The following is a 12,541-nucleotide window of genomic DNA, read 5'->3' as shown; positions in this document are numbered from 1 at the left end:
ATGTTTTAAGAGAATATGATTTTTAAATTCTTAGGATTATGTTGCTTATAAATGATTCCATATAATGCAGTTTAACTCTGAAATGAGGTAGCAATTAAGAGGTACTATATATTAAGCTCTTGATTACTTTCTCTGTCCAAATATGATCATGAAAATGTGCTACTTCTTACATACTTTAGGATTCATGAGTACTCTTGAAAGCTTTTGAATGCCAGAAAAAATTTTATGCTGTTTTTTAAAAAAATATTTTGTGTGTTTATTTATTTGAGAGAGAGAGAGAGAAGCAGATATTGAGAGAATAGGCACACCAGGGCCTTTAGCCTCTGCAAACAAACTCCAGATGCATGTGCCACCTTGTGCATCTCGCTTACGTGGGTCCTGGGGAATTGAACCTGAGTCCTTTGGTTTTGCAGGAAAGTGACTTAACCACTAAGCCATCTCTCTAGCCCTACACTGTTTCTGAAACTGGTAAGATGATAACAGCACATTACCCAAGACACATCATGCCAGTCATTCACTAATAACATGCTACCTTTGACTAGCAAACACACTAATAACATGTTACCTATAACATGTCATGGCAATCTTAACCAGCAAATACACTAATAATACATTACCTAAACCACATCACGCCAGTCACTGACCAAGAAAACACCTTAATAACATGTTACCTGAACCATGTCATGCCAGTCACTGACCAGCATACACTCTCAAATACCCTCAATAACCCACTTGACATGGGTTTTATTGCTGACCTGATATATACCAGATAGTCTAATATTGGCTTTTAAAAATTACTTTCTGGAAGTGATTCTGCTTTTGCAGTTAATTGCTAAGTTTTATATTTATCACTTTAATTTATGAGTTAATTATAATCCCTCAGGCCATAGTGATATGGTATTTTGCTAAATAAAAATTTATAATGTAAAAATAATACCTATAAATTTGGGGACAGAAATATATATATTTTTTAATTTAATTTATTAGTTTTCTTTTCAGTAAATACAGGCAGTTTGGTACCATTATTTAGGCTCATCTGTGATCTACCCCCTCCCATTAGACCCTCCTTATTAATGAAAATGGGTTGTGCATTGTGGAGTTAGCCCCCAGTTATTGGTATGATAAATGTCTCTGCAAATCATGACCCAACATGTGACTCTGACATTCTTTCCGCCCCCTCTTCCACAAAATTTCCCTGAGCCATGTTGGGTTCATTTTTGGTCTGCTTCAGTGCTGAGGTGTTGGGGGCCTCTGAGGCTCTGGCTCTCTGATTTGGGAGGAGTTGATTTTTCTCTGTGTTGGTCTCCTTCCCCTTTGTGCTGGTGTCTGGTTCACAGGAAAACATCACCCTTGCTTATTTCGTCAGTTGTCTTTAGTTTCAGTTGGGCCCCTTTTGAGGTATGTTGGGGCAGCTCTCTCCTTAGGATCTGCATCTTTTTTTCCTTGTTGTCTGTAGTGCAGCTAGGCAGTCGCCATCTTGACCGGAAGTCCCAGAAATATATTTTAGTAAGATGTTCTTTTTATAAATTAGAAATGTCATTCTGAAGTTTCTAAATATCTGACATTTATAAATGCCTCTGTTAGTGTCTAAAACTTATAAAATGTTTTCATTAATGTGGACAAATGGTTTATTGAAAATATCACATGTTTACTCTACCTGCATATATTTTACAGGTTATTATTTATTTATATACATATATTGCCTATGGGAGTTTGTGTCATTTTTAATTTTGTGACTTGGAGGATTATAATTATTTTAATATTTAAATATAAAAACTAAAACCTGAAATATAAACATTAAATTGTAAATTACCTTCTTAATGTTCTATGTGCACAATACTTTCATGTTTCTGTGCAATCTTTTTTAAAAATATATTATTTATTTATTTGAGATGCAGAGAGAGAAAGGCAGGTAGAGAATGGGTGCACCAGGGCTTCTAGACACTGCAAATGAACTTCAGCTATGTGTGCACTTGGTGCATCTGGCTTTACGTGGGTACTGGGGAATTGAACCTCAGTCCTTTGACTTTGAAGGCAAACCTTAACCATTAAGCCATCTCTCCAGCCTACTATGCAATCTTTTGTAGAAAACATACTGTATTCATAAAGGTGATGATGATGATGATTTCTCACGTTTTAAGTTTCTTACATTATTATCTTTTCACTCCTGCATTTCACATAGATTTTTAATCAATTAAAAGGAAGTCAGCTGTAAACCTCAGGATCAGGGACCAAGCACACTCTAACGACTGGTTACTGTGCTCCATCCTTATCTTTTCCCTTGTCTGTTCAGGTCAGACAGATGTGTTTCCAAATAAGCACCTCCAGTGGCAGCAGTGCCACTCATTGCTCCATATTTCTTCAAAGCCTAGTTCTGGGGGGCTTCAGCAATGTGTGGCACAGGAAGAGTGTCTGAGGAGGCTAGAGGGTTGACCAAGGTTGTGAACACAGCAGGCTGCATTGTACCCAGTTGATGATGGCCAAGCTTATACCCCTCACTTTCCTCAGATGAATCTAGATGCTGAGTGGTGGGGGTAGGAGTACAGGATCCTTCGCCTCTCCCGCAGGACAAGTCAGGCCAGGTCAGAACATGTAGAGTCATACTGGACATCTTAGGCTGCCTGGTGTGAGCAACATGAACTACAGGCAGACTTGGAGCACAGGATGGCAGGGTCAGGTTTGCAGTCTCAGAGGTCACTGTAGACACGTGGCAGAGTGATATTAGATACAAATAGGTGAAATTAGGCAAGGGCTGATAGGTTAGGGAAGCTGTGGCAGAGTGGCTTGGGTTGGGGTAGTGGAGACATGTAGAAAATCAGGGAGGCTTAGGGGTGTGTGAAGCTGGTGTCCTGGAAGCCTCGTTTGTGATGTGCAGAGCTCATTAGGGTGGTGCTGCTTGTTGGGAGTGTTCATGGGGAGTGAGGAGCTTGAAATGTGCCTAGGATGTGCGTGGTTTAAGAATCTGAATAGCTTCTTGCTTACATGGAACTAAAATGCAGGAAAGGTGAGAACTAGATCTGAATTTTGTTAGATGAGATTCCCTGGGAAAGAGTACTTGGTTTGGTCAAGGAAGACTCTTGTTAGAGGTTATCATAAGTGACAGAAAGAGCAGCTGCTGCAAAACCTGAAGCCAGAATAACTGGGATTAAAAATCTCAATTTGCTGAAGATTCTGGAGAAGAGGGTGTATATGTAGAGCCAAATAATTCAAGGAGTTTTAGTCAAATGTGGCTTTGTAAGAACCAAACCTCTGCTCTAAGTTGTGGGTTCATTTAGATTTTAGTCGAGTGAAGGTCCTGCGATACAACTGGCTCAGCCAAGCAGTGGGAGCCCAGCAGGTCCCCGCGGGCTCGGCTCTAGCACTCAGGTCGCCATCCACTTTTCCTCAACCAAGCCCTGGGCTCCCAAGAGCTCGGTGATTCTAGCACTCAGATGTCAACGCCTAGCTTTATCTGGGATCAGATGTAGCACAGAGTATACAAAAAGCATGAAGTTCAAAGCCAGGGTGATGTGACTGAATCTCTGTTACCCCATTTAGTAGGGGTCACATTGCAGAGCCATGTTTCTTTTCAGCCTGGGACTGTGGCGACGATGATTAAATGATACAGTGTTTTAAGGCACAAACACAAAACAGACTGATGTGCCTCTATCCTCAGATAAGGTCATCAAATCACCACATTTCAAGTGCTTTATATCAACTTAGAAACCAGGTAAACATTTGAAAGGAAAGAATTGAGCACATTGATGAGAATTGCTTTCTGGCTCACTTGTGAGAGTAGGAAGAAAAAATGATTCTGTGTCTGAGGCAATGGTAAATGTTACAGAGAATATAGTTTCATTTAGATTTGATCTTTTTATTCTCCCAGAGGACATCGTCTCTCTCACAGAATGTAGGACACTTCAAAAGCAGCATAGAAGCTCTTGGGTTGACACACGGACACCTTTTGTAACCTTCTGTTTACATAGTGATTTTTTTTTTCTTAAGTCTTATATAGTGAAATATCAGGAGTGGCCCTGGGAGGCACTTTCAGGACCACAGGTTGTCTCTAGTAAAAGCTTAGGCCAAAGCAGCTCCATGCACATAATGTTAGTTTGGCACATGAAGAAAAAGAAGTGTGTTGTTATTTAGTTCATTGTCAAATTTTAATCCTTTTGTAGGATTTGAATTCAAAATATGTTACATTCACTACCATACTTGGAAAATGTTTAAGCTGGGTATTACAGTGAGGTTCACATTGATAGCAGAAAACACCAAACTAAGAGCAGCCTGTAGGGAACATAAAGGTGTATTTTGGCTTACAGACTCAAGGAGAAGCTCCATGATGGCAGGGAAAATCATGGGCATTATCAGAGGGTGGGCACCACATCCTGGCCAACATAAAGTGGACAATAGCAACAGGAGAGTGTACCAAACACTGGCTATGATACCTATAAGTCTTCCCCATCAATAGACTGCCTCCAGGAGGTCTAACTTCCCAAATCGCCATCAGCTGGGAACCTAGCATTCAGAACACCTAAGTTTATGGGGGACACCTGAATCAAACCATCACCCCAGGTAAACTTCATACTGTGTGTAACTCCTTCTTGGCTGGGGTAGAGCAATGCTGTGGTGGTGGTTTTTCTTCCATAGAGAAGTTTTTGAAAGCACCAACTATAAAAATGTTTGCTGCAATGTGTGGGCTATATTCTTCCCTCTTCTTTTCTAGGATTATGACAGTTTTTTTGAATCAAAGGAAAGCAACACAGTCTTTTCATTCTTGGGTCTGAAACCACGGTTGGCATCTAAGGTAGGTTAATATTTTCTCATTCTTGCTGTAGCATTCATCTTACTTGAATAGTTCTTGGGACTGAGATTGGAGGGTTTGGTAAAGGGATCCTGATAAACTGTCAGTGTTTAGTTTCTCATTTAAAAACACACAGAAACAACTGGTTCTTTTTTCTGTCCAATTTTTAATTATTGCTGCAAGTAAAATAGTAGTTTATTTATAATTTTATCCCTCTTCTTCCAAAAAGAACTTAACATAGCAAATGCAGTAGCTGGTTTCTGTTTTAAATTGCAAATTTACATTACAACTCATTCTCGTGTGTTTGTTTCTTCACCATTTGTGGATTAATCTAGTTGCGGATTGAAAGTCCACAAAGAGTACTGTATCTGTTCTGAGCATGGACAGATGTTCTGGTCATTTCTTTTTTTTTTTTTTTAATTTTTTTGTTTCTTTTTATTTATTTATTTTGATAGTGACAGAGAGAGAAAGAGGCAGATAGGGAGAGAAGAGAGAGAATGGACGCGCCAGGGCCTCTAGCCACTGCAAATGAACTCCAGACGCGTGCGCCCCCTTGTGCTTCTGGCTAACGTGGGTCCTAGGGAATCGAGCCTCGAACTGGGGTCCTTAGGCTTCACAGGCAAGCGCTTAACCGCTAAGCCATCTCTCCAGCCCTGGTCATTTCTTAATAATGAAGTGCAGTACCCATTTATATAGATTTACACCAGGGATTGCTGTAAGCCATCTAGAGGTGCTTAGAAGCACCTGCATGATGCCCACAGGTGACATGCAGCGCTTTGCTGATTTATCTGAGGCCTGGAGGTTGTACAGATGCAGAAGACTAGAGGCCTGAACCAGTCCCCACTGTCACTGAATTGAACCAAAGTCATGTTTGTAAGGCCTTTCATTCACGTGGTTAACTTGAAAGGGTTCTAAGCAGGGGTCTCCAAACTTTTGACTTCTCTGGGCTACACTGGACAAAGAAGAAATGCCTTGGGCTCCACATTACAGTATCAAACTTGAAAATTATGGTGCAATTGCTGGACCAATCAAAAAAAATTAAAATCTCTTGTGTTAACTCATATGTATTTTGTAAAGCATTAAAGAATGTACCTAAGTTTGTCTCAAAGCCAAAAATTATATATATTTTCATAACTTTATCAAGCACATATGATTTACTTTCAGAATTAAACAAATACATTTCTTTATTAGGGCAATACTATACTTCATTTAAAAATGTGTATTTGTGATTTTGGAATTTACTTAGGGTTCCTTAGAAAAATTAGGAAAAAGCCATGTAAAGAAAACATAAAAATCACCACCTAGTTCTAAGAACTTTGACAAATAAATGGCTGTGTGTTACTGGGAACTGTTTTGTCTTAGTCATAGGTCGTGTGAGGCTCCCAGATCTGCACCAGCCCTGGAGCACCTGTGGGAGGAAGGGAGAGGCCATCAATAACAGAAATTATACAGCAGCACCCATAGTGTGTAGCCAGCATGAGAACTTGCTTTGTTTCCCATCACAGATGGCAGTGGGTGGTTCTGTGCACATGTTTGAAGCAGAGGCAAACCCACACATGCAGTCTTTACAGGTTCTCAAAACTTTTTATAGGAGTGAGACATTTTAATACTTGTTAGGAAAACCAGGGTGTTTGTATAACATGTTTCATCCAAAGTTATTAAATAATCCATATTTGTCTTCAGAGAACTAAAGAAAACTGGGATAAGGTTAAACCTATTGGTTGCATAAACCCAGTGGGCATCATTGTGTGTAAAAACTTTGTAGAAAGTACTCTGTGCTTGCCATCTCTTGTTCTTTTTCCGCACAGCTATATACTCCACAGAGACTCTGGGCTATCATTTTTATTCTTTAAAGAGTGGGGCTGGAGCTGGAGCTCAGTAGGTGCAGTGCTCATCTAGCCTGCACAAGGCTCTGGGTTCGATCCTCAGCACTGTAGAAAACAGGCATGAGGGTGCACATGCCTGTGTGTAGCACTTGAGAGGTGGAGGAAGGAGGGTCAGAAACTTAAAGTCATGAATGTAGCCGGTTTGAGGCCAGCCTGGGATACATGAGACCTGTGTCAAAACAACTAACAAAACCCCAGTGTTGTCTTTCTAGTGTTTCTCAAAAAATATATGGGGGTGGAGCAGTGGTCAAGGGGCTTGCCTGGAAAGCCAAGGACTCATGTGTGACTTTCCAGGTTCCACATAAGCCAGACGCACAAAGTGATGCAAGAGTGCACATGCACACAAGGGAGCACATGTGTCTGGAGCTCGCTTGCAACGGCTGGAGGCCCGGCGTGCCAGTTCTTTCGTGCGTGCTTGCTCTCACTCTCTTGCATTAAAAAAAAAAAAAAGGCTAGTCTTGTGGGGGTTACTTCAAAAAAAGTTTGATCTATGCAGCCTGTTTTCTTGCATGGTGGTAGTCACCATGTTAAAGTTGGTCCTGAGAAAGTAGTCCCCGAGAAAATGGTCTCAAAGAGCCCCAGGGGCCTGGCAGCAGCTGTTCTGGCCAGGAGCCTTTGGGACCATACTCACGTCCCTGGCACAGGGTTTGTGCTGCTTGCTCACATGAACCATCCAGGACCTTCCCTACTTCTTTACATAACAATTAAAACTGTAGGACTGGGTAGAATCATTTTCCCCTTTCTAGTCACTCATTGTTTGCCTTGGTTCTGGTTCAGTAAACATTCTATAACTTGCACTTGGACAGAATGTCACAGATATAGTTTACCAGAAGGTGAGCCTTCCCTCTTCTCCCCCTCCTCCCGTCTCCCCTGGTAGCACACAAGGTCACCATTAGCTTCTGTTTTAAAGCACTGCTTTACCTAGTGGGCATGGATTTTAAACTCTTAACTGGGATGCTCCTCTAAATGGACAGAGTGGGGAAAGGTCAGAGGTCACCAAATGCTGGCCTACACACTTCACTGGCTCTGGATATGTTGTTTGTTCCGTATAGAAGTTTCAAAAGTGAGGTTATTTGAAATCCAGATTTGCCTCTTCCCTCCAAGTTAGAAGGGTGGACATTCTAGGCTGGGGATCCCTTTGTGTCTGGATCCAGCAATGGCTAGCCACTGCCATACTTGCCTAACTGAGAAAAACAGACTCTCGGTCACTTTCTTGTCGCTGTGAACATAGCCCTGACTAGAAGCAGCTTATTGAAGGACAGGGTCATTGACTTATAGCTCCAGGGGGGTGTTTGATAGCAGGGAAAGCGTTGTAGCAGGAGAGAGGGAGCTGGTCACATCTCACATTGGCAAGAGAAGGACAGCAAGTGGAGCTGGGCTAAAAGACCTCAAGGCCTGTCCCGAGCAGCCCACTTCCTCTTCCTAAAGGCTCCACAACCTGCACAAATGACACCACTAGCTGGGGACCAAGTATTCACATGTGAGCCAGTTGGGGGGTCATTTTACAAACCACAAGAGGCCTTCTCAGCAATAGCCTTGTGTATAGACCCACACAGCCTGTTCTGTCAGACTCAAGCAGTCCCTGGTGCAGAGGTCTATGCTTCCAGATCCTTCCATTCAGGGGAAATCTAAAATCCACAGCAGCAGGCAGTACTTACACTGGTGGAACAGGCATGGAGTCGGTTGTGGCCACCTTCTGCACATGGTGACAGCTGTTTAACTTGGGTCACAGGAAAGGGACAGTGTGACACTTGGGCAATTTGGGCAGTGGTGGCTTGGGACAAGGTGTGGCCCTTCCAGTTCTGTCTTTCACTAAGGTTACCATTCACCAGCACCTCTGCAGCCCACCAGTGGTCACCACCCTCCGTGTGCTCACAGCACAGCAGCATGGTGATAGCCTGTGGCCTCCCACTTCCATGTTTAGCTGCTTGGACAGGTGTGATCTCCATGTGAGCTCTGACCCTATGAGCCAGGGTTGGCCTTCGTCAACCACATATGGTCACTTATGATCCCAGCATCTCTGTTTCCCACATTTAAAACAACTGCTGCCAAGGGCAAGATTTCTAGTCAATGCAAAACAGTAACTGGTGTCTTTTCTTTTTTCTTGCATACAGACTGAGCCTTAGAGAAGAGAAGTGAAGATCACAGAGATGCATTTTGGAGCACCCTCTGGTACTCAGCACACACCTGCTTATCTAATGCATCACTGTAACACAAGCCACATGCATAGTAATTTTGCTTGCCATGGAAAAAGTCTTTTTGGAGGATGTGGGTATAATGGGGATTGCATGATTGCTTTAAACCAAATCGGGACTGTGGTGGACTCTTATTTTCTGAATTGCCTGCAGTTGTGTCACTTATTACAAGTGTGCTTTTTTAATGACTGATAGATGAGTGGGTGGCTTCATCAGAGGGAAAGTGCTGGCTTTGCCCTAGGTTTCAGTTATTGGTACTGCATAATCCCACTCCACTTGAAGCTGCCTGAATTGCACTCTTTAAATGTGCCGACCAGGTTGGTGCCATCTTATAATCAGAAAGAAAAGAGCAGTGCTGGTTAACAAAGGGCACTGAGGAATTTTGCTGCAGTCACAGACGTCTTTGCTCCTATGCTTTGTAAAAGCACCTGCTGAAAAAATTAGATGTTCTAGACTCTTTTTTGCAATGGAAGCCCTCACCCCTATACATCCTCTAAGCTCCTGGAGAATTTTCCAAAAACCACAGTTGCAATATTGCATGATCACAACAAAGTTACAGGTCTGACAATAATTGCTGTTTGGAAAAATGTGTGCCACTTTTCCTCTTTCACAAGGAAAGTTTCACCGGGATGCATAAGACTGCTTGAAAGATATATTTTAAGAGGTATAGTAATTAGATAGTAAATTCGTAGAAAAATTGTCTAATTAGTATCTGAAGGCATTTTCAGCTCCTGCAATTAATTTACACGTAAGTGCACATATATTTTTACATGCAGCTCCCCTAAGTAAAAGCTGCTTATTCTATTTTATGAAGGGATTCTATTTTTTTTGAGGAAGAAAATCTCAGCTATGTATATTTTGTGAACCCTTGATAAAGCATATTTTAAAAGGCAACAATACTGCTGAGCCGGAGCTCAGCGGCAAAGCACTCACATAGCGTGCACAAGGCTCTGAGTTTAAACCCCAGTATGGTTAAAGGGGGGGGGGGGTTACCAGAACTGCTGTATCACTTTTTATCTATGTTACTTTTTATTGTCCTTTTCTTTCTTCCTATTTCTGACAAATGCATGGTCTCAGACGTTTCAGAGCAGTGTTGGCACACATGCTTGTTTCATGTATGAGCACAAGTGATATTTCAGAGCAGCATGTAAGAGAAGGGGGACCGTCTAGCCAGTAACCCCGAGCTGTACTTGTCAAGCAAAATCTCTGCTTTCATTGGAATGGACACAATGAAAGCTGAACTTGGCCACTTAGGGCAGAAACTACTTTTCTGTATCCTTAAAAGCTTAAAGTTTTTCATTGCCAAACATGGGGTTAGCCTTGAATAGCAAAGCTCAGAGAGCTGACTGAAATACTCACCTATTCCTAGGAGCATGATGCTGACCTTTCATAATGTTATGCAAAGGACATGTATATGTTTAAGAAATTGAAAGCAAAATGAATTAAGTTTCCCACCATCCCTGTCCCTGGCGCTTTGCTAATGTGGACTAGTCTACAGAGCTTTCTGAATGCTGAAGCTGAGACCTTATGTGAGATGTGCAGTCCTACTACAGCCATAGCAGCATGGTGGGCTTCTCCATGACTGAACAGATACTTGGCCCACGATTTTGTCTCAAGGAAAGCTTGTTACATAGTCATGGATATGACTGGGTGCTTGCTAGTATACAAGATCCAGGTCAAATTCTAGCTGATAAATCTCGAGAGCTATGTGGGAATGTTTGTATTTTTATAACTAGATATTGTGTTTGAGTATTTGAGTCTATTTTAACAATTGTCATGCTATAGTTACTCAGTTTACATTTAGTCTGCCTTTGCCAGTGAGTACCAAGAATCTACTCAGTAAGATTGAGGCCTTGCAAGTTCCGGGTTGTATACTCATACTTGCTAGACAGAAAGCTATCAAGGTTTGTCTTACCACCTCACAAGCCATACTAACCCTTCTAATTATATCAAACATTTTCTTACTGTGATGTGCAGTGGGGTGGGAGGTGGTTTAGCAAGGAAGACCAGCCTGAGGTGGTGGTGTACTTGTGCCTGGAAGCCCATGGGTGGCATCTGCCAGTTCCCAGGCTGTGCTGTGCTCAGAGCTGGTGGGTCCATACTTGTTCTCTGGTCAGCCAAACTCTAAGCACAAAATTGTGATTTCCTTTTCCTTCTCTTTTTTTCTTTCTTTTTGGAAGCAAGGTCTTGCTCTGCAGTCCTGACTGGCTTAAAATTCACTATGTAGACTGTCCCCAAACTCACAGTTATCCTTCTGCCTTTGTCTCCCAAGTGGTGGGTTACAGCTTGTCCAACTAAATAGAGGTGTTTTTTTTTTTTCTTTCTCATTTCCTTGCACTAGTTGTCTTTTGATGATAATCACAATCTTTAAAACCTAGGAAAGAAGTAAATTTGTAAGCATATTTGTAATATCAAGGAAATTTTAATTTCCTGTAGTAGGCATGTTGATACAAAGGAAATGTACAAATACAAATGAAATTATGCCACTTTAAAATTAGATAAGACATAGTGCCCCATCCTGCTACGTGTATGCAGAGCAGAAGAAAGTTTTGTTCAGGAAACATTTTGCCAAATCCTAGGGTTTTCTTAAAATTAAGGAGGAGAAAAGGAAAATATTTTGCCCTTAGATGCTAGTATGTTTCCTGTTTTATAAATTTAACTATCATTCACATGTAGACGTTTTGTACTATATGGATTTAATAATGACCAAATATTTTTGTGTTTTATTACTGAAAGGTACCAAAGGCTCTATCTGCTTTGTTTATTTGATTTTATTTTTTTGCAAGGTTTTGCTTTTCCAGAAATGTTTTTTCTATATCAGCTTTTCTTAAGTGTCAGGATCTACTTATATCTGTATGAGTGTTTTTGATTTCAGCCTGTATGTGTTTGTCTCTAAAGGACTTGATGAGATCTCTGATTTTATACTCAGCATTAAAAGAATACATTCCAGAAAACATGCATTTTGAAAATGAGGTTGTTGTTTCCACCCATTTCTTACACCTTTTCTAACAGTTCTGTGTTTGGCCAGGAAGATATGTTACTGCTCCCATCCACAAACCCCATCTGTGAAAGCTTTAGACTCAGTTATAAGCACATGGAGATTTCATGCAGTCTCTGTGTGTGGTCCTGCCCAGGAGAGCACAGGTCCTCTCCAGTAGGGGCCAAAGCTGAGGGGGACAGGGTCATCACTCAGCCAGTAGCCTGGTTCAGGTGGACCTGGTGGTCTGAGTGCATCGAAGACATGCTGGTGGACTGCCCCCTACTGTTGCAAAAAAAAAAAAAAGGTAGGATGGCCATCACTTCTCTGGCTAGGTTTCCTTTGACTCACCTCAAAAAGCAGAAGTAAACATTTCTAGAGGCAGTGTCTGTCTGAGGCTGAGCTCTGACTGCAGACATACCAGGGTGGGGTGGAGGAAGAGAGCAAAAGGAACCACCTTTAAGGGGGGAAATGTGTTAAATTGTGACTCCAGATAAGCAGATAGCCCTGTCTGCCTGGTGGTGACCCAGATTCCCAGGCCTTGACAAGCATAGCGGGTTCATTTAGCCTGGCCATCTTGTCAGCATGTGCTGAGCCCTTGCAATATGACAAGAGGGGGGGAGTGAAGAAAAGCAGCCCTTATCAGTGATCAGTGACTGACTTGAGGTAAGTTTCTTGTCACCCGAGGGGACAGCTCATC

At 41.8% G+C, this 12,541-nt stretch overlaps 1 protein-coding gene across 1 annotated transcript in view; it reads left to right on the top strand.

The window, feature by feature from the left end:
* The window catches only part of Sh3bgrl2 (SH3 domain binding glutamate rich protein like 2), a 77,315-nt gene extending 65,479 nt beyond the window's left edge, over positions 1–11,836 (top strand). Inside the window, exons 3-4 of the mRNA XM_045161028.1 lie at positions 4,706–4,786; positions 8,784–11,836. Coding sequence (XP_045016963.1) covers positions 4,706–4,786; positions 8,784–8,795 — 93 coding nt within the window. The 3' untranslated portion in view covers positions 8,796–11,836. The remainder of the gene's footprint in view (positions 1–4,705; positions 4,787–8,783) is intronic.
* The last annotated feature ends 705 nt before the right edge of the window (positions 11,837–12,541 follow it).

This window comes from Jaculus jaculus, chromosome 10 (assembly GCF_020740685.1).
Source record: "Jaculus jaculus isolate mJacJac1 chromosome 10, mJacJac1.mat.Y.cur, whole genome shotgun sequence".
Lineage (NCBI taxonomy): Eukaryota > Metazoa > Chordata > Mammalia > Rodentia > Dipodidae > Jaculus > Jaculus jaculus.
This window is presented reverse-complemented; position numbering and strand designations above follow the sequence as displayed.